The sequence below is a fragment of the Nomascus leucogenys genome, chromosome 14 (assembly GCF_006542625.1).
Source record: "Nomascus leucogenys isolate Asia chromosome 14, Asia_NLE_v1, whole genome shotgun sequence".
In the NCBI taxonomy this organism is placed as follows: domain Eukaryota; kingdom Metazoa; phylum Chordata; class Mammalia; order Primates; family Hylobatidae; genus Nomascus; species Nomascus leucogenys.
The window spans coordinates 56,028,492-56,051,451 of NC_044394.1; the positions used below are offsets into that span (position 1 = coordinate 56,028,492).

The 22,960-nt window shown below is 40.4% G+C and overlaps 1 protein-coding gene across 10 annotated transcripts in view; it reads right to left on the reverse strand.

Annotated features, from left to right (window-relative positions):
- BPTF (bromodomain PHD finger transcription factor) overlaps positions 1–22,960 on the reverse strand; it is a 158,799-nt gene that overhangs the window by 52,020 nt on the left and 83,819 nt on the right. For 6 of the 10 annotated variants that reach the window (XM_030827051.1, XM_030827057.1, XM_030827055.1 and 3 more), the window contains exons 12-19: positions 20,326–20,505; positions 16,684–18,991; positions 10,827–10,951; positions 9,190–9,318; positions 6,341–6,491; positions 4,743–4,785; positions 733–979; positions 214–375 (exon numbers count right to left, since the gene is read on the reverse strand). In XM_030827051.1, coding sequence (XP_030682911.1) covers positions 214–375; positions 733–979; positions 4,743–4,785; positions 6,341–6,491; positions 9,190–9,318; positions 10,827–10,951; positions 16,684–18,991; positions 20,326–20,505 — 3,345 coding nt within the window. The remainder of the gene's footprint in view (positions 1–213; positions 376–732; positions 980–4,742; positions 4,786–6,340; positions 6,492–9,189; positions 9,319–10,826; positions 10,952–16,683; positions 18,992–20,325; positions 20,506–22,960) is intronic. The other 4 variants (XM_030827056.1, XM_030827052.1, XM_030827059.1 and 1 more) reach the window with 1 other exon arrangement.

Here is a 22,960-nt window from a genome sequence, read left to right on the forward strand (position 1 = left end):
AAAAAAAGATGAAGCATAATTAAAAACTGTCACTTTATTGGAAAGCATTACGTGGTGCTCGGTTGCTGAGGAGAAACTACGTGTGGCAGGGTTTTATAGTGGGCTACATAGAATGTGAGATCCGAGGACTGAAATCAGCGAAAAGGAGATGAAAAATAATGGCAACAGTATGATCTGGCAAATGTGAATTAAAACTCTTCACATTTCCCTTACCTCCTTGTGTTGCTGGCACATTTACAGCGACAATCTTGCTGTTTGCAGGAAGTGGCAGTTTGGTAATTACTTTTCCTGCCATAGTGACTGGATTGCCTGTAATTTGGAACGTCTGACCTGTGCTGGCAATGGTTGTAGCAGATGTGGCAGCTGTGCTGGTGGCTAATGGGGTATAAGACATTTAATAAGCTTTAGATTTAAAATAACCAGCAACGTAGTGACTTCTAGGAAAGGGCACCAATGCATGAAATGTGGCTCATTTTGTATTTTTAATAAAAACATTCCTCTCCACTCAAAGTGAACTATGTAAATGTTGAAAGTGAAATAATGTAAGAGAGGAGTTTGCTAATGTAATATTATGAACATTATTTGTAACAAACCAAATGTTACAGCTTGTTTGCTCAACTGGCTGCAAAAGAAAAACAATCTTCTAAAAAAATGTTTCATTTCAGTAGCTAAACGGTTGAAAATTCTTTTTCCTGAACCAAAGTAATCTTTTACTTAATGATAGTTCCATACCTGAATTTGACTGGCCTTGCTTAACCCACGTAGCAAAGGTTTGATGAAAGTTCTTGTTTTGTTGGAATGTTACTGTAGCTGGAGATCCAACTTTAGTAGTTAGTACCATTTTGGTTCCAGTTGTAACGGAGCCACTTATGGGGGCCACCATAACCTTCTGTGCTGGAGAGATGGTACTGGTTGTACTGTTTGTTGGCGAAGTAGTGGAAGTTGCAATCACTGTCGGCTTCTGCTGCTCCAGTCGTTTCTAAAAAAGTGAGGGAGAGGAAACATGAATCAAAATAGTTCTAAATAAAAACAATACCATTCTACAAGAAGTCTGTCCACAATTTCTCTCACCTTAAGAAATTCCACTATATTTCTGAAATATTTTACTTCCAAAAAGAATATATGCCCATATAAATTTACCCGTATTTATGGCTGGCTGTGGTGGCTCACACCTGTAATCCTAGCACTCTGGGAAGCTGAGGTGTGTGGATCACCTGAGGTCAGGAGTTCGAGACCAGCCTGGCCAATATGGTGAAACCCCACCTCTACTAAAAATACAAAAATGAGCCGAGCATTGTGGCTCATGCCTGTAATTCTAACTACTCGGGAGGCTGAGGCAGAAGAATTGCTTGAACCCGGGCGGCAGAGGTTGCAGTAAGCTGAGATCATGCCACTGCACTCCAGCCTGGGTGACAGAGTGACTCCATGTCTTAAAAAAAAAAAAAAAAAAAAAAAAATTACCTGAATTTAATTTCTTGATGAAGGCCATATATATATTTTTAATTCCTCCAAGGTTCTTATCTATGAAGGCAGTATTTTCATGTCTCTATATCACATATATTACATTAAAAGTACTAAGCTGTTCACAGCAGAAAATTTTATATCAAGTTTTTCTGGCTTGTACAAATATCCAAGGTTTCAGACTGAAAACAACACAGATGTGGGTAAGCTTACTGGAGACAGAAACACCATGCTGCTCAGCGGTAAGATTCAGAGCTGAGAACAAATGGAGCTGTGAAAGGTTTCTGTTTCACTGTAATGTTAATTTATCCAACTATAAAAGCATGTCAATAGTTAATGATACTATTATTAAAGTTGGCAAACCTGCAATCAAGCAAGCTGAAAATTACAAAATAGTTTTCCTAGACTTCTTCTATTATACATTCAAATATTTTTACAGAAAAATACTTTATACTATACAGAGTAATATAACATGATCTTTAAAACTAGTTATTAAAGATATTCTATATATCCTTTATTATGGATTGCTAAACTTTTCTAACAGCTTATCAACAGTGGTGTGATGAGTAACAGTATAACCATACACATGTAAAACAACAGGTGAAATTTATTGCAAACCTGGTGGCAGATGCTTTACCTTCATTATCTTATAAGCTGAGGAAACGGAGACTAGAGAGGTTGTGTAACTGGCCCAAGGCCACAGAGCTGGTTAAGGGTGACGCTGGGATGTCTGCTAAAATCAAATTCCAATCCTGCACGACTATCTTCTGCCTTTGCAAACTGCGCACCTATGACATCATGTCCAATTTTTTTAGGACTACTTTTGTACCTATCCTATATACCTGAATATAATATAAAGTACTTTACACAATTTCTCATTCCTCAGAAGAAAAAGAGCTTAGTTTTCAACTCTTAGAGACGTCACCTGATTAAATCAGTTAAAAAAAAGAAAGAAAGAAAAAAAAAAAAGACGGAGGCAAAGGTGGGTGTGGTAGTGTGTCTGTAGCTCCAGCTACTCAGGAGGCTGAGGCCAGAGGATCACCTTAAGCCCGGGAATTCAAAGTTGCAATGAGCTATGATCTCACCACTACACTCTAGCCTCAGCAACAGAGCAACACCCTATCTCTGAAAAAAAAAAACAAGGAGGCAAAGAAAGAACAGATATATTAGTACTTATTTATAGGAGGATACGCCTTCAAAGTTGAAGTGTTAGCTATCTTCATAAATAAGCATTTTAAATAAATTTTTTGAAGTAATATACTGGCTGGGCACGGTGGCTCACGCCTGTAATCCCAGCACTTTGGGAGGCCAAAGCAGGCGGATCACAAGGTCAGGAGATTGAGACCATCCTGGCTAACACAGTGAAACCCCGTCTCTACTAAAAATACAAAAAATTATTCGGGCGTGGTGGCAGGCGCCTGTAGTCCCAGTTACTCAGGAGGCTGAGGCAGGAGAATGGTGTGAACCCGGGAGGCGGAGCTTGCAGTGAGCCAAGATCGCGCCACTGCACTCCAGCCTGGGTGACAGAGTGAGACTCCATCTCAAAAAAAAAAAAAAAAGTAGTACATTAGGGCCAAATGCAGTGGTGCTCCCTATCTCAGCACTTTGGGAGGCCCCAGTAGGCAGATCACTTGAGCTCAGGAGTTCAAGACTAGCCTGGGCAATATGGCAAAAGTCCTATCTCTACAAAAAATACAAAAATCAGCCAGACACGGTGGTGCAGGCCTGTAGTCCCAGTTGCTTGGGAAGCTGAGGTGGGTACATTGCTTGAACCCAGGAGATTGAGAATGTGGTGAGCCATGATCGTGCCACTGCGCTCCAGCAGTCTGGGCAAGAGAGTGAGACCCTGTCTCAAAAAAAAAAAAAAAAAAAAAAAAAAAAGTAATATGTTAGGTTGTATTGCAGAGATGAGAAAACACACCCAATAAAATAAAAAACAATGCAACTAGCTAGTTGTTATAGATATTTGGGTTTGGTGATTGATTTCCTGTGACAGACAGCATCATACATAGAATCCAAAAGTGCTATCATCTCAAACTTTGATGTAAGTGAAGATAAGGACCTACAGTAAACTGAAAGATACACAAGAATTTGAAAAAATGTTTTATAAAATGCAAGGGAAAACTAGTTTGAAACAAATAATTTGGTTTATGTGCGATTTAAATAGTTATGTAACTATGTTAATAATACTGTATATAGATATATCTTTTCACTTGTATCCTCAATGTTCATATATTGAAGTTGGTAAAAACTTTTATAGTATTTTCTCAATAGGAGTAAGTGGCAATCATCTTTTATTCAGGTCCTCAATGTTTAGGCACATATGGCACATTGTATTTTTATTTTTATTTTTAAAATTTTGTTTTTTTCTTTTATTAGAGACAGGGTCTCCCTATGTTGCCCAGGCTGGTCTTGAACCCCTGGACTCAAGGGATCCTCCTGCCTTGGACTTCCAAAATGCTGGGACTACAGGCATGAGCCACTGCGCCTGGCCATGGCACATTATTTATAGTATGAAAACACTAAGAAACCATCAGTAGCTTTATAATAATCAATTACAACAAACTGTTATGGAGCTTTAGTATACTTTGCTTTTTCATAGACTACAGAAATTTTCCAGATTGGAAATTCACAAGAAAAAATTATTTTCAGAAATTACTTATGAAACTCTAAAGATAATAAATAATAGAAATCTTATTTCAGATGTCCTCCAAATATGTATACTTTTTACAAAACCACAGCTTGGTGTACCCACAGAGCTGTTTTCAAATAAAGACAATAAGATATACATGAGATACACTTAAAAAAAAAAAAAAAAAACCTGGATGGGTGCAATGGCTCACACCTAAAATCCCAGCACTTTGGAAGCTGAGGCAGGTGGATCGCTTGAGTCCAGGAGTCTGAGACCAGCCTGGGGAATATGGCGAAGCCCTATCTCTACAAAAAATACAAATATTAGCTGGGCATGGTGGTGTGTGCCGGTAGTCTCAACTACTAGTGAGGCTGAGGACCGCTTGAACTAGGGAGGTCGAGGCTCGGTAAGCTGTGATCTACTCCAGCCTGGGTGATAGTGAGACACTGTTTCAAAAAAATAAACACCAAAACCCACAAGAATGTATCATTACTGTGCATGGGTGTGCATGAATTTGGCTAAAAAATGTATGTATGTTGTCAAGTGGGACCAGCACCAACTCCCCCCGCTGATGGGAAGTCAAGTGCTTTTGTTTTGAAAGAGCCTCCATTTGGGCCTTGATGTCCTCTGCCTTCTTCTGTTCACTAACCTTAGCCTGTTGCTCAACTGCTTGTGCCTTTTCTTTCTCCACTCTGCAGAAAAAAAGGAGAAACTTATCAGAAACTATCCTATTAGGCATCTGGCATCTAATAAAAAGTGAAATCTGGTTGATTTTCACATCATACAAAGGTATGATATTATCTCAATTTAAAAATAAAACATTTGGCTGTGCGAGGTGGCTCATGCCTGTAATCCCAGCACTGTGGGAGGACGAGGCAGGCAGATCACTTGAGGTCAAGAGTTCAAGACCAGCCTGGCCAACATGGTGAAACCCCGTCTGCTAAAAATACAAAAGTTAGCTGGAGCTGGGCACAGTGGCTCAGGCCGGGTGCGGTGGCTCATGCCTGTAATCCCAGCATTTTGGGAGGCCGAGGCGGGTGGATTGCTTGAGCTCAGGAGTTCGACCCATCTCTACTAAAAATACAAAAAAATTAGCCAGGATGGTGGTGGCCGCCTGGCTGAGGCAGGAGAACTGCTTGAACCTGGGAGGTGGAGTTTGCAATGAGCCGAGATTGTGCCACTGCACTCCAGCGTGGATGACAGAGCGAGACTCCGTCTCGAAAAAAAAAAAAAGTCAGCCAGGCATGGTGGCACATGCCTGTAATCCCAGCTACTTGGGAGGCTGAGGCAGGAGAATCACTTGAATCTGGGAAGTGGAGGTTGCAGTAAGCCGAGATCGCGCCACTGCACTCCAGCCTGGGGGACAGAGTGAAACTCTGTCTCAAAAATAAAATAAAAAATAAAGATAAAACATTTATGGTCATTAGAAATCGATAAATGGGCAACACATTAAAAATAAGAGAGAGGGCTGGGCACGGTGGCTCACACTTGTAATCCCAGCACTTTGGGAGGCTGAGGCGGGTGGATTACCCAAGGTCAGGTGTTCGAGACCAGCCTGGCCAACATGGTGAAACCCCATCTCTACTAAAAATACAAAAATCAGCCAGGCATGGTGGCACACCCCTGTAATCCCAGCTACTCAGGAGGCTGAGGCAGGAGAATTGCTTGAGCCCAGGAGGCAGAGGTTGCAGTGAGCCGATATCATGCCACTGCACTCCAGCCTAGCTGACAGAGTGAGACTCTGTCTCAAAAAAAAAAAAAAAAAAAGAGAGAGAGGACCCTACTAAACTATTTATAGCTAGCACTTAAAATCAAAGGTGGAGTAAAGTCAAGCTAGGACTTTACTGCACTGAATAAACGATTAAAGTGATAATTCTTTCACCCCAGGCAGGGTAGCTCATGCCTGTAATCCCAGCACTTTGGGAGGCCAAGTTGGGTGGATTGCTTGAGCCCAGGAGTTCAAAATCAGCCTGAACAACATAGCAAAACTCCATCTCTGTACAAAAAATACAAACATTAGCTGGGCGTGGTGGCATACACCTGTAGTCCTAGGTACCGGGGAGGCTGAAGTGAGAGGATCACTCGAGCCCGGGAGGCAGAGGTTGCAGTGAGCCAAGATTGTGCCACTGCACTCCAGCCTGGGTGACAGAGCAAGATCCTGTCTCCAAAAAAAAAAAAAAAGTAATTTCTTGATTCTGAAGTGATAAAATCTTCAAATAGTTGACCAGGTATTAACCATTTCCTTACCTCTCAGCAAATGCCCTGATCTCCCACAATTCCAGCTCTTCTTCTGCTACCCAGGTTTCAATAATAACAGGGCCAGTTTGCTTGGGCGTTTCTGGTCTCTTTGGTCGCAGTGCACTTGATCGAAGGCCTTTCCTCTGAGGTGTAGGTGTTTCTTTGGAAAGGAAATCAGAATATTTTATGCAATATTGCTTCTAAAATTAAAGTACTTCTGGCATCTTCTATTATGAAAAAGTGGCTGGCAAACTTCTTCTTAAATAGCCAGATGGTCTCTGCTGCAGCTACTCAGCTGTGCCTTTGTATCATGAAAGCAGCCAAAGACAATATATAAGTGAGTAAATGTGGCTGTGTTCCAATCAAATTTAATTTATAAAAGCAGGGTAGGCCAAGGCTCATGGGCTGTGGTTTGCTGACCCCTAAAATAAAAGGCTTATGAGCCTTTATATAACCTGTTTCTTCCACCTGGAGCACTATTCCAAGCCCCCACCGCTCATCTGACTAATGTCAATTCATCCTCCAGACCCCAACATGAATTCAACTTCCTACGAAAGCCTAGCATGTTCTTCTCACACTTGGGTATACAATATGTGTTTCCCTATCACTGCAGAGAGAAGGGGGATTTGAGAGTTACCAATATAAAGGGGAGATGTGAAACCTAAGAACAGATAAAATCTCCTCAGAAAAAGATTTAAAAAATAAAAAGTAGGGAGGGACAGGCATTGAACCTTCCCATATATTCAATCACAAGGAAGCAGCAGAAGGAAACAGAAATGGAAGCAGGACCTGAATTTGGATACAAGCCAAAGAAAAGTGATTTTAGGGGACTGCAGTGGTTTGCATCAAAGGCTGTGGGGTCAAGGAGACTGAAGGCCTGTCAGGTACATCGCCTATCTGTGTCTCTGCCCATCAACAGAGCTCTTTCTGTGCCAGGACAACCTTGTGATTTTTTGTTTTTGTTTTTTTTTTTTGAGACAGAGTCTCGCTCTGTTGCCCAGGCTGGAGTACAGTGGTGTGATCTCGGCTCACTGCAACACCCCTATCCTGGGTTTACCAATTCTCGTGCCTCAGCCTCCCAAGTAGCTGGGACTACAGGTGTGTAATACCATGTCCAGCTGATTTCTGTATTTTTAGGAGAGACGGGGTTTCACCATGTTGGCCAGGCTGGTCTTGAACTCCTGACCTCAAATAACCCACCAGCCTCGGCCACCCAAAGCGTTGGAATTACAGGCGTGAGCCACTGCGCCTGGCCGCTGTTTTAAGTAAGCTAAAATTTATCATCTACTAGGAACAGGTTGCTTCATTGGTACTCTTTTCAAAAAGGTTATTCTCCAAGAAGAACTCCCAAGTTAATTTAATCAAGTTTCAAAAATTAACTGTATACATTTGGGGAAAACTAACTTTTATAAAAACACTATGTTTCTATCTAAGGACATTATCTTTTTATTTATTCATTTATTTAGTTGGAGATGGAGTCTCACTCTGTTGCCCATGCTAGAATGCAGTGGCACAATCTTGGCTCACTGCAACCTCTGCCCCCTGGGTATAAGTGATTATCCCACCTCACCCTCCCAAGTAGCTGGGACTACATGTGTGTACCACCACACCTGGCTAATTTTTTGTATTTTTAGTAGAGATGGGGTTTTGCTATGTTGGCCAGGCTGGCCTCAAACTCCTGATCTCAAGTGATCTGCCCGTCTCGGCTTCCCAAAGTGCTGGGACTACAGGCTTGAGCCACATGCCCGGCCTGTATTTCTTTTCTTTTTTTTTTTTTTTTTTTTTTTGACACGGAGTCTCAATCTGTTACCCAGACTGGAGTGCAGTGGTGCAATCTCAGCTCACTGCAACCTCCACTTCCCAGGCTCAAGCGATTCTCGGGCCTCAGCCTCCTGAGTAGCTGGGATTATAGGCATGCACGTTACCAATATTTTTGTAATTTTTGTATGTTTTGTAGGGATAGGGTTTCACTATATTGTCTAGGCTGGGCTCAAACTCCTGGGCTCAAGTAATCCACCTGTCTTGGCCTCCCAATGTCCTGGAATTACAGGTGTGAGCCACTGTACCTGGCCTTTTATACATTTCTTACTAGGTTTTTTCCTAAATATTTTTATTGTTTATATAAAATAAAATGGAATTTATATATTTTCAATCTGGATACTACAATGAACTCCTATTAGTGCTAATACTTTCAATTCTCATGAATTTTCTAAGTAGACATTCATAATTATCTACAAACTAGTGTTAATCTTCTTTTCCAATATTCCTCTCTTAGCTTATTGCAACACATATAACACTGATATTACAATACTATAAGCTTTTCTTTGCTTCCTTGAGATTAGGGGCCAAATATCATTCTTCTATGTATTTGCCACCCAGTGCCTATTGTATTGGTGCTCTATAAACATTTCTTGAGTAACTCTTTATGCCTCTTAGATTATCTCTACCTTGAGCACTGAAGTATTTCACAATAGTTTTAATCCTTAAGAAACCTTTATTGACCCACTTACATATCAGACTCGTACTAGCTGCCAGGACTTCAATAAACCAGACAGACGAGATGGCTGCTCTCTAGGAGCTGCTGGTCTGGCGTCAATCGATGTCTCATATCTTAGTTACAAGAGGTATTATTATAGCCCTTTGCTGTGCTTGGAACAAGGCTTATCGGCATCAATGTGTGTCTACCAGAATCTTGATATGTTTATTACTTTAATATCATTTTCAAAATTTGGTAGTTGTAAAAAATGTCTTTTTTAAAAGGTGAACAGAGAGAAGAAAAAATTATACCAAATTTCAATTTATAAAATACATGGTTAACAGGTTAATAATGAAAGAATAGAATTCTTTCTATTCCTTACCTTTTGGTGTTTCTGGAACTCCAATGGGACAAATGATTTTCCTGATACAATATTCAGATCGAATGCCGTAAGGACCAACGTCTCTCCTCTTAATTATTTCTGTTGTTGTGATTTCAGTTTCAGATGTTTCTATGGTGATTTAATTCAATAGTATTAATAACCAACTAAAATACTCAGAGACTAAAAAGGTACATCTGGTGCTTTCAAAAAGAGACACACGTGGAATAAACTTTTGTAAACACCTGACTTAATTAACAGGATCACTAACATCTAGCAGGATCACTGCTAGACTGCAACAATACCGAGCTTCTTCCTCACTGCAAAATTCTAAACGAAACACAATGCTGCTGGGTATAGCTGAGCTCCTGGTGGCAATACTCAATCAAAATAATAAAAAGCCTAGGACAGAAGCAGCAAGCATAGGCCTCCAGAAGTCTTAGCTTAAATTTTTAATTAAACAATAATAAATATCTTTTAAAAAATGTAGACTGGTTCACACATAAGTGACTCACTTTATAATCTGAACCTTCCCTCCTGGCCCCTGGGATTTTATGGCATGTGCCAAACTTCAACAAAGCTGTATGTGAAAAAAATTTTTTTTTAAGAGACAGGGTTTTGCTGTTAAGACTGGAAGACATTAGTGGACCACAGTCACTGCAACCTTGAACTCCTGGCTCAAGCAATCCTCCTGGCCCCAGCCTCCCAAGTGGCAGGGACTACAAACACAAGGCCTAGTTGATTTTTTTCTTTTTAAATTAGAGTTTTGAAGAGACAAGGTCTCATTATGTTGTCCAGGCTGGTCACAAACTCCTGGCCTCAAGTGATCCTCCTGCCTTGGCCTCCCAAAGTGCTACGATTACAAGTGAGAGCCACCACACGTGGCCAAAACTGTATTTTTAAAATACAAGCATTATATTTTATTATTATTATTATTTTGAGACAGAGTCTCGCTCTGTCGCGCAGACTGGAGTGCAGTGGCGCAATCTCAGCTCGCTGTAAGCTCTGCCTCCCGGGTTCACGCCATTCTCCTGCCTCAGCCTCCCGAGTAGCTGGCACTACAGGAGCCCACCACCACGCCCAGGTAATTTTTTGTATTTTTAGTAGAGACGGGGTGAAACCCCGTGTTAGCCAGGATGGTCAGGATCTCCTGACCTCATGATCCACCCGCCTCAGCCTCCCAAAGTGCTGGGATTACAGGCATGAGCCACCATGCCCGGCGTATTATAGTTCAGTAAGAAAACAGAGATGCTTAAAAGTAAGTGAATAGGCAAGTGATTTTAGCTGTTCTTTTTTTTTTTTTTTTTTTTTAGTTTTTTGAGATGGAGTTGCCAGGCTGGAGTGCAGCAGCGCGATCTCAGCTCACTGCAACCTCCACCTCCCCGGTTCAAGTGATTCTTCTGCCTCACCCTCCCAAGTAGCTGGGACTACAGGCGTGTGCCACCACACCCAGCTAATTTTTCTATTTTTAGTAGAGATGGGGTTTCACCATGTTGGCCAGGATGGTTTCGATCTTTTGACCTTGTGATACGCCCACCTCGGTCTCCTAAAGTGTTGGGATTACAGCCATGAGCCACTGCGCCTGGCCTGTGATTTTAGCTTTTAAACTTAAATTAGAAAATAACTCCCCTCCCCCTTACCTGTCCGTGTAGTCCCTCCTCCTGGAGGAGCCTTGGCCGCCATGTCATCCCATCTCAAACTTGCCCACAGTAACCGTAACATCAGGCTCACTCCAGCTAAGGACTTTACTGTCTGAAGTCTATACCTGAAAGGAAAACCAAAGAAATCCATATATGTATCTATATGTATATACACACACATACACATTCATATTCACTCTACTAAACTGAAGGGCTGTGTTTCTTGTCCTCATTAGGACTTCAGTATTTATAATATGGTTTTGTAAGACTCTGGTATTATATGTCCTTTAAAAGAAAAATTTCTTTGTTCATAGGCATAACACACACCTAACTTTTTTTTAAAAAGGGTCTATATTCATTTTAAATGCCATATAAATTTATAAAATGAGAAAGTTTCATTGTAAGGTTGATAAGGCGAAAATTCATGAAGATCTTATAAAGTTAACCTAATTCCAAAATATCTGTTAGGAAAATTTTGGGGACCAAATATAGAGAAATAGATAATTGTTATTAAATGTGATAAAAGGAGTTTTGAAGGAAAAATCCTAACTTTTGCAAAAACAAGAAACCTGAAAATGTTTAAATTTTCTAAAAGAATAAAATGAGGTCAGATGTGGTGGCGCACGCCTGTAATCCCAGCACTGTGGGAGGCTGAGGCGGGCAGATCACCTGAGGTCAGGAGTTCGACACCAGCCTGACCAATATGGCAAAACCCCATCTCTATTAAAAATACAAAACCGGGCGTGGTGGCTCAGGCCTGTAATCCCAGCACTTTGGGAGGGCGAGGTGGGTGGATCACAAGGTCAGGAGATCGAGACCACGGTGAAACCCCATCTCTACTAAAAATACAAAAAATTAGCCGGGCCAGTGGCGGATGCCTGTAGTCCCAGCTACTCGGGAGCCTGAGGCAGGAGAATGGTGTCAACCTGGGAGGTGTAGCTTTCAGTGAGCCGAGATCCGGCCATTGCATTCCAGCCTGGGCGACAGAGCGAGACTCCGTCTCAAAAACAAAACAATACAAAACTTAGTTGGGCATGGTGGTGCACACCTGTAATCTGAGCTACTTGGGAGGCTAAGGCAGGAGAATCAGTTGAACTCAGGAGACAGAGGTTGCAGTGAGCCAAGATCACCCCATTGCACTCCAGCCTGGGCGACAAGAGTGAAACTCCGTCTCAAAATAAATAAATAAGTAAATAAATAAAATTAAATTAAACCAAAAACATCTTACAAATCTAGTAATACCTTTCCAAACGGACAAAAACATTCTGCATCCAAATGGTGGTTCTTCAAAACATGAACAACTGGATGATGAATAAAGCTAATACTAATAAAACTTTAACAGCATTAGTGTAGTTTTCAAATTCTACAATGAATAATAAAATATTAGAAAAAGGACAATATCAGCTGGGTGCAGTGGCTCACACCTGTAATCCCAGCACTTTGGGAGGCCAAGGCGGGGGGATCACGAGGTCAGGAGTTTGAGACCAGCCTGGCCAACATAGTGAAACCCCATCTCTACTAAAAATAAGCTGGGCATGGTGGTGGGCGCCTGTAATCCCAGCTACTTGGGAGGCCAAGGCAGGAGAATAGCTGGAACCCGGAAGGCAGAGGCTGCAGTGAGCCGAGATCGTTCCACTGCACTCCACCTTGGGCAGCAGTGCAAGACTCTATCTCAAAAAACAAAACAAAAAAAAAAAAAAAAGAAAGAAAAAGGACAATACCATATTAGTTACTTATCAACAGACAAATCTCTCTGTGTTCATGTTTGTTTCTAAACATTGTGTGGAGGTACTAAACGTTTTAGACATTCTTAAAAAATACTAAAAACGTATTTCAAAATAAATTTACTTAACTGCATTAAATATCATATCTTAAAATGGAATTCACTATATATCTTTGTGTAACTGAATACTTTGTTGACATTTTCACTCTACTTAAATGAACTTAGTGGTTGATTATGGTGTAGACAAAGGCTATAAAATAAAAATAATTTCCTCCTCTAACAGAGGTGGAAGGTAAATCTCAAACAACTCTGTATGTAAAAGGCAATGCTTTCTTTTTTTTTTTTTTTTTTTTTTTGGAGACAGAGTATTGCTCTGTTGCCCAGGCTGGAGTGCAGTGGCATGATCTTGGCTCACTGAAACCTTTGCCTCCCAGGTTCAAGCGATTCTCCTGCCTCAGCCTCCCAAGTAGCCGGGATTATAGGCCCCCACCCAAACATCCAGCTAATTTTTGTATATTATTATTATTTTTTTGAGATGGAGTTTTGCTCTTGTTGCCCAGGCTGGAGTGTAATGGTGCGATCTTGGCTCACTGCAACCTCCGCCTCCCAGGTTCAAGCGATTCTCCTGCCTCAGCCTCCCAAGTAGCCGGGGTTATAGGCCCCCACCCAAACATCCAGCTAATTTTTGTATATTATTATTATTTTTTTGAGATGGAGTTTTGCTCTTGTCGCCCAGGCTGGAGTGTAATGGTGCGATCTTGGCTCACTGCAACCTCCGCCTCCCAGGTTCAAGCGATTCTCCTGCCTCAGTCTCCTGAGTAGCTGGGATTACAGGCGCCCCCCACCATGCCCGGCTCATTTTTGTATATTTAGTAAAGACGGGGTTTCACCACGTTGGCCAGGCTGGTCTCGAACTCCTGACCTCAGGTGATTTACCTGCCTCGGCCTCCCAAAGTGCTGGGATTACAGGAGGTGTGAGCCACCGTGCCCACCTGAAAGGCAATGCTTTCTATTGACAGCATTCAGTTGGAAAAATGAACACTGTGAAAGGGAAAGCTCTAGCCAAAAAGTTACTGCAGCTTCTTAACTTCCCATATCCACTTGTGACACCATTACTTTCTCAGCAGTGTTATCGCACTATGAATCCTCTGACCTGGACAGAGCAGGTCAAGGGGAAATCAGAGGGGAAATGTTAACTAGTGCAGGGATGTCCCAAGAGGGGGAAAGTGTCTGTTACTTTCAGACCATACCCCATAGTAATTCCTAGAGATCTTTAATGTCATAGGAGAAAGCAAATAAATATTTGCAAGGAAAAGTTCATCCTCATTCTCTGTGGTCAAACAATGACTTTAAAGTATCCTTATTTTAAAATGGAAATAACACCAGGGAGGAACACACCACATGCATGGTAAGTCTGCTCATTCAAGCATTCTTTCAAAAAATACTTGAGCATCTTCTATGTGTTAGACTATGTGAAAGGAGCTGGGGACACAGAGGTGAACTAGAATCTGTCTGTGTTCTCAAGGAGCTGTAAGAGAGGAAAGGACAAAGGAGGGACATCTGAGTTGGCTTGGGAATGAGGATCAGAGCTTTGCTGGAGTTTCAAAGGACAAGTTAAGGGCATGGGGGTTGCTGATCAAAGGCAAGGGGCACACATATGCTAAAGAGAACAATGTGCAGGAGTACACATTTCTTCCCAGAAACTACATCCAGTGTTTTATGACTGGAGGGAATGGGTGTGGAGGTACAGAAAGAGATGAAGGTGGCATGAGAGAAAAAGGCAGAGGCCAGAATGCGCTGTACCAAATTAAAAGATTAAAGAAGAGCATTAAAGGGTATGTATATTAAGTCCTCTGAGATTTATCCAGTACTGGATGGGTTGTAAAGGGAAGTACTTTCCATGAATGTGATCTACAGGTGACAAATGCTTTGCCCGCTCCTTGCTGCAGTAGTTACCAAGACCTTAGCTCAGTCAGACTATTCACAGGATAGAGGGGCATTTTAGGAGAATCTTTCTGGCAGCACTGTGGAGGACAACTATCAGTTCAATGTTTGACAATGAAGCACAGAATCAGGGTCTGGGAGGATGGGCATAAGGGAATGGATGGTGTGGAGGGAAAAAGAGGCCCTATTGAGTGTATGAGACAAGTTTTCCAATATTGCTCAGCCTTAACATTAATAACAAAGATCATACATGCACCTTTGGCATTCTTAACTCCTAACTATCAGATGTATTCTATTCTAGTGTTAGCATAAAAACGCATTTCACGTGCATGGCTTTTTATAGCAATATGCTTTTTAAAAATGCATTCTAAAGTCATATCAATTTACATATTTACCCATGCCTCCGTCAGACAGAAAGGATTATGCTTCTCTCAAATTTGTTTCAGCAAATTAAGATGTTAGCATACATTTGAAGGCTGTATCGGTTTAAAATGAATAATGTTTAATGGAAGGTATTTCCTTCCATTAAAAAATGTGAAATCAAGTAATACAAACTGTGCCATACTGCATACTAAGACATGAAATTCAGCTCCTGAAATTCAGCTGTGCAGAACAGGGCCCCGCGCAACACTTGATTGGGACCAGTGCCTAACTCTCCTGGAGAGTTCAGAGAAGAGTGCTTCCCAGTTGAGCCTACCCTCCATTTTAGAATACAAAGAGCAGAAAGGTCGGCCTCCACAATTGCCAGATCACTTTAATTAAAGTATTTGTACATAGTAACTTTTCCAGTGGGAAAGAAGTTACCTGCAGGACAGTCAAGGATACATTTTGGGACCGCTCTCAATGAAGAAAGCAGAAAAGTGCAGAGTAATCCTATAAATCCATGAATTGTAATGAAGAGTTCCTTGATTCCCTGCAGGATTCTGCAAATCCTTCATTGCAGGCCCTGCAGAGAAATTGTACTTTTCAGCTGTCTCTATTGAATGTGTAATGGAGTGATGATATTTTATTTCAAATCAAAAGATGAGTTATAAAAAACTTGGTCAAACAAACTATGGTCGTATAAATAAATGAATTCCTTTAGAGAGTACTTACTTTTTTTTTCTAATACTAGCTGATTGTAATATAAAGGAAACCAAAAAAGTGTCATTTTTAAAGAAATTGGAAAAATATTAAAAAACACACAAAAATGAAGCCTAAGGGGAAATGAAAACGGCTCAGTAACTCGTTGAAATAACTTGAGGGTCCTAGCAAAATCTAATTGCAACTATCGCTGGTTCTGATTTCTAAAGATGTTCCCAGAACTCTCATGTTTTCAATGTTTATGTTCCATCCTTCTCAATTACAGGGGTGAAAAGATAAAGACAAGGACATGAAAAAGGAGAAAGCAAGGACACATAAGTGAAATGTGATATAGCAGATAAAGTACTAGACTGGGATTTAGGAAAACCGGGCACTATTCCTGTGTTTCTGTAGCCACAGGCAAATTACTGCACATTTACAAAAGATAAGAATTTCTAAGATCCCTTCCCAACATAAAACTACATGATTTTACAACTACCAACACTATCTATTTAGGACGCATCCCCTAAACCTAAAGTGCCCAGAAAATTTTAAGTTAGGACTATTTCTGGGTTTAAAAAAATTTCTAAGGAATCTTAGAAACTACCTATTCATACATAAATAACAGAGAACTCCAAAACAAATGTTTATCATGCAAATAAGCTACATTAGGAAGATTTTCACATTATGATAAGCTTTATGAAATTTACAGGCGTGTTTATGTCTTATTTTTTATGAATTATCTAATAAAAATAAAATACAAACATTCCAGAAAGTTGATTATCTTGTTCCCAGAGCAGTAACTCAGAAAATCAGACCACAAAAACAATCATATCTGCATGTTCCTTTTGTCTTATGAAAGTTAAAACTGAATTTCATTTTTGAAACATTCCCTTAAATTTTAAGTCTTTAAACATTTTTCCCTACAAAAACTTCAGTACATACCAGTTGGCCAATTTTGAAGCTTTCTGTATCCTGTTTCCACTACTATCTTTGGCCTAGACAGGAAACATAAGATATATTTCCTGTCTTATCTCTATTATCTCATTTTTTAAAAATGAGATATTCTTGTGAGATAATTCTTTTTAAAATTTTCTCCCTCCCCCAAATACATTTTAAAGTACATACCTCCAAGTGATGCCAAACGTCGGTCTAGGAGAAGGATATGGCCATATATCCAAAGCAGGTTTTGCATTGTAATTAAAATAAGGGACCTCTCGGATTCCTCCTTTTCGGGCCAACTTTTTTAAGTCATCATTAGGCAAAACAAAAATGCTCTTCTTGCTGCTCTTGGTAACAAATTTTCTATAGGATGGCAGAGCTGTACCTGAACGAGTCTTCTTTGGTCTTGAAAATTTCATCAGTTTCACTTTGTCTCGTGTGGAATACTCTTTGCTCACAGTCATAGATGTAACCAGCGTGCCTCCCGTGGTGGTCAGGGAGTCTGTCACTGTTGTGGTGACCACGGTTTTGCTCTGCTCCTTTACAGAGATGATGTCTACACTGCTGCCTGTGGAGGGTGTGGAAAGCTTGGTCACCGTTGTAGTGGTGGTTGTGACAGTGGATTTTGCACAATTTTCTGTGGAAGAAACCACAGTTTGCTTATCACCTTTTTCTACCTTGATCACAGTTTTTGATTCTGTGGCCACTGTGGAGGTCATCGTGGTGACTTCTGTGATGACGGTTTTTCTTTTAGATTCTCCATTGACATTTTCATTTTTGTTGATGGGCAGACCATTTTCATCAATAAAGTCATTACTGAGATTAGATTCCTCTCCAGAAGTAATAGGTGATGAAGTAACTTTCTTAACTTCTGAGGTTTCTATTTCCATATCTTCTACCTGATTAATTGAATTGCTTTCTGGACAAGATGCTGAAGGTATGGTCGTCTGTGTACTGTCAGACTCTTTGGTTGACGGCAGGGTCTCAAGGCTATCTCGGTAGTTACCTTCAGCATCTGAAGAACTCAGTAAACGTGATTTTGTTTCGGAGCTGTTTCTTTCATTAAAATCTTCCATGATGACATCACCATTAATGAATGGCCTTATAGCAGATTCTTTAACAGTCAATGATTTAATATCATTCTCAGGGATTTTTTTATTTATATTATTAACCTTTGGTTCAACATTACCACTTACTACTTTACTCTCAGAAATTTCTTTCAAGCATTCACCTTTCAAATATATTTTGGGTTTATTATCTTTTCCATTTATTTGAAATGTACTTGTTCTCTGTCCTTTCTTTTCAGACTCTCGATTTTCATTATTCTTTTTGTCAGTGTTACTTTTTAGCTTTATTTGATCACTACATTTATTAACTGCTCTCTCCTCTAATTTCTTCTGCTGACTTGGTTTTTTACCATTTGCTTCAGTTACCTTACCCGGCAGCCTGTCCTCACAGTTTCCAGTGGACTTTTCAGAAACCAATTCACATTTTAATGGCTCCAAGCCTTCAATACCTTGTTCTTGAGTTCTGAACTGTTCAGAAATACTTTCATTGCTATTCTGAACAATCATATCTTCTTCACTGCTATCCTGAATACACATGGTATCAGAACTATTTTCCAAAGTGCTATTAGATTCAGAGTCACATCCCAGTTTTCCTTCAAAGTCCATTGCTTTTGACAGAGGTGTGGCATCTCTGTCATTGGCACTTTTAGGCACTGATGAATGTAAAGCACTCTTGGAAGAAGAAACAATGGTGTCACTTTCCTCCTGTATGAGCATTTTTTTCTTATAGATCAAAGTACCAATATCATCTGCATTGGCTAGTTTAGAGTCATCGATGAAAAAATCACTTCCTTTTGTTTTACTCTTACTGGGTTCCTGGCCTTTACTGGCAGGGCCAGAGTCTTTTTCTTCTATGTCATTTTCAATGGAATTTTGTTTCTGACAGTTTGTTTCTGGGCTCCGAATGGAGACATCATCTAACACTTGATCTTTTGGATAAAGTTTGTTTGTGGTATGACTAGGATCACTCATTCTAAGAACTGAGGAATCACTTTCTGAACATCCCTGAATCAAGTCCTCAGGTTGATCATTATTTGCATTCGGGCTCTGTTCTTGTCTCATCAAGTCACTCTGACACCCTTCTTTTGCTTTTGTTATTACTGGTGATTCAGAGAGATTTTTTAAAGAATTTGTAGAAGCCTTTCCTATACCCTTAATTCCACCCTCCAACTTGATTTTTTCGAGTCGCTGTTTTTCTTCCAGTGTAAACTGTTTAATTCTCCTTTCAAGAAGTCCATCTAGTTTGGATGATTTTGTTTTCTTTTTGTAACTAGTCCTTAGATGAAAACCCTCACTAACATTGACCACATCTACTTGAGAACTCTCCTGACAATTTACATGTGACTCTGTTTTCACGTCATCGTCTATTTCCATTGGTTCTTCCTTGCAGGGTTTATCACTGTCAGAATCTAAAAGCTCCTTCACATCTGTGAAACAAAGACATTTATATAAATGTAGTTTTTACTCTGAAAGGAGGAATTTATAAGTTTTTTTTTTTTGATATGGAGTCTCTGTTGCCCAGGCTGGAGTGCAGTGGCGTGATCTCAGTTCACTGCAACCTCCGCCTCCTGAGTTCAAGCAATTCTCGTGCCTCAGCCTCCCGAGTAGCTGGGATTATAGGCATGTGCCACCATGCCTGGCTAATTTTTGAATTTTCAGTAGAGACAGGGTTTTGCGATGTTGGCCAGGCTGGTCTTGAACTCCTGACCTCAGGTGATCCGGCCACCTCAGCCTCCCAAAGTGCTGAGATTACAGGCATGAGCCACCACGCCCAGCCAAAAATATTTTTTAAAGTATCTATTTTTTTCATTTTCTCTCTAGAGCTTGAATATATATTTCAAAGTTCCTGGTCAGTGGATAGTGTTGAACTTTATAAGACATACATCCTCAAAATATTTAAATATTCTGATTCTTAGTATCTAAAAATGATGGAATGCCATAATGAAAAAGTACTTAGTATGTGGCAGGCTACTGCACATTCTAGTACCTTCATGTAATATTTTGCATATAACTTTTACAGTTATAAAATATCTCTAGCCACATGCATTATCTAGCTTATCTAGTTTTTTAAAAAATGACTGGTTACAAAAGACAATGTCGTTCCTCAAAAGGTTAAACAGAGTTACCATATGATCCAGTAATTCCATTCCTAGGTATATCTCCAAGAGAAGTGAAAACGCAAAAAACTTCTGCATGAATGTTCATAGCAGCATTATTCATAATAGCCAAAAGAGGAAACAACCCAATGTCCATCAACTGATGAATGGATAACAAAATGTGGCATATCCATACAGAGTATTATTCAGAAACAAAAACAAAGAAAGTATTGATGCATGCTACAACATGGATGAACCTTAAAAACATGCTAAGTGGATGAAGCCAGCCACAAAGGACCACATATTGTCTGATTCCATTTCTATGGACTGTCCAAAATAGGCAAATCCAGAGAGACAGAAAGTAGACCACTAAGCTGGCAGCACTTTGGGGAGGGACTGGAAAGTAATCGCTAATGGGTATGAATGAGGCTTCTTTTCAAGGTTATGAAAATGATCTAAGATTGATGTGATAATGGTTGAACTTTGTGAATATACTAAAAGCCACTGAATTTACACTTTAATTGGGTGAATTGTATGGGATATCAATTACGTTTTGATAAAGCTATTATCAAGAAAACACAATGCAGTACCTTTCCTGTGGTGGGACCCTGATCCAGTGCATTCTTATCACCCCCAGGCTGCCCTCCACAGCTGACTCTCCTTACCTTGGTCCTTCTTCTCAGTAATCTTTGAGATATCCATTTCACTTTGGTCTGCTCCTTTTGCAGCATCTGAATCTTTTACCTCATCTTTTTCAGAATCAGGCTCTATTTTTATTTTTTTTGGACTTCGTGAACATTTTCTTTTATCTGACTCATCCATATTTTCATCCATATTATTTTTGGCTAAAAAGAACCATGTATAGGATAATTAACGTTATTTCCAGAGTATTAGCACTTTAATATGTCAAGTTTAGCGAAAATAAACAAATAATTTCCAGTAAGTTATGTCTCATTTTTTCATTTAAAAAAAAAAAAAAGGACAAAGGTCTTATTGAGTATAAGGTACCATATAATCCTATATGCCTGGCCGACCTAAAACATAGAAGGAATGACTGAATTTTAGACATTTCAGAAAACTTTGTGAACATTTTTGGTGAAACGTGATTTATAAAATTTGTTTTAAAACACTGCAGGATAAAAAAAAAAAAAAAAGTGGACCTGGTGCGGTGGCTCATGCCACTGCACTCCAGCCTGGGTGACAGAGTGAGGCTCTGTGTCCAAAAAAAACAAAACAAAACAAAAACTGTGATTCTGTAACACAGTCATAGTCAGCTACAAGATAAACATTAATACTACAGGCGGCTGCAGGGGCTCAGGCCTGTAATCCCAGCACTTTGAGGGGCAGAGGTGGGTGGATCGCCTGAGGTCAGGAGTTTGAGACCAGCCTGGCTAACGTGGTGAAACCCCATCTGTACTAAAAATACAAAAATTATCTGAGCATGGTGGTGCAGACCTGTGATCTCAGCTACTCAGGAGGCTGAGGCAGGAGAATTGCTTGAACCCTGGAGGCGGAGGTTGCAGTGAGCTGAGGTCACACCACTGCACTCCAGCCTGGGCGACACAGCGAGACTCCGTGTCAAAAAAAAAAAAAAAAAAAAAAAAAAGTGGTCAGTGACAACTGAAACAAGAGTGATAAAATTTGGATGGGTGTGGTGGCTCATGCCTGTAATCCTAGCACTTTGGGACGCCAAGGTGGGCGGATCACTTGAGGACACTTGAGTTCAAGACCAGCTTAGCCAACATGATGAAACCCCGCCTCTATTAAAAATACAAAAATTAGCCAGGCATGGTGGTGCGCAACTGTGATCCCTACTCAGGAGGCTGAGGCAGGAGAATCGCTGGAACCTGGGAGTTGGAGGTTGCAGTGAACTGAGCTCGTACCACTGCACTCCAGCCTGGGTGACAGAGTGAGACTCCATCTCAAAAAAAAAAAAAAAAAAAAAAAAAAAAAGTAGTCAGTGACAATTGAAACAAATGTGATAAAATTTGGGTGAGTATGGTGGCTCATGCCTGTAATCCCAGCACTTTGGGAGGCTGAGGCAGGCAGATCACTTGAGGCCAGGAGTTCAACACCAGCCCAACAAGGTGAAACCCCATCTCTACTAAAAATACAAAAATTAGCCAGTCGTGGTGGTACGAGCCTGTAGTCCCAGCTACTTGGGAGGCTGAAGCAGGAGAATTGCTTCAACCTGGGAGGTGGAGTTTGCAGCGAGCTGAGATGGTGCCACTGCACTCCAGCCTGGCTGACAGAGCGAAACTGTCACACACACAAAAAAATAAAATGAAAGAAAACTCGTGTATGAAGGATTATCACAATCTGTTTGATGATTCCAGAAAGTCCACATCAGTGGTTTCTAACATACTTTGTGTCACAGAACCCTATTAGAAATGGATAAATGGTATGATCCTCTACCAAGGAAAAAAGTACGTATATAAACTTTTGTAATCTGTTTCAATGGTTCTTGGAATCCTTAAAGTTTATATAACAGAATAAAAGACTGAAGAAAAATAATCAAAGGCAATCTGTGGCCTTGTTTACTGCTCACAGTAAAAATGTATCTCTAAGACAACTGGACAAGTGGAATATGGACTGAGAATCAGATGATTAATTTGTTAATTGTAGTTAATTTGTTGAGTGTGATAATGACATGATGGTTATGGAAAAATGTCTACGTAGAGATACATGTTGAACCTCTGGTGAAACATGATTTCTGGGATTTGTTTTAAAACACTACAGGATTAAAAAAGGTGGTCAGTGCCAACTGAACAAAGAGTGATAAAATTTGGCTGGGAGTAGTAACTCACACCTGTAATCCCAGCACTTTGGGAGGCCGAGGCAGGCAGATCACTTGAAGTCAGGAGTTCAAGATCAGCCTGGCCAACACAGCGAGACCCTGTCTCTATTAAAAATACAAAAATTAGCTGGGCGTGGTGGCGGGTACTTGTAATCCTAGCTATTTGGGAGGCTGAGGCAAAAGAATTGCCTGAACCCGGGAGGTAGAAGTTGCAGTGAGCTGAGACCATGCCACTGCACTCTAGCCTGAGTGACAGAGCAAAACTCCATCTCAAAAAAAAAAAAAAAAAAAGTGATAAACTTTGATCATTGTTGAAGCTGAATGAGTTCATTATTCTCTTCGTATTTGCGTAGTTTTAAATTTCCCATAGTAATTACAAAAAAAAAAAAAAAAATCAAGCCTCCCAAAACAGAACTACTGTCTAGATAAACAGTCTTGGGCCTTAAAGGCTTTCTTTTTTTGTTTTTTGGAGACAGGGTCTTGCTCTGTCACCCAGGCTGGAG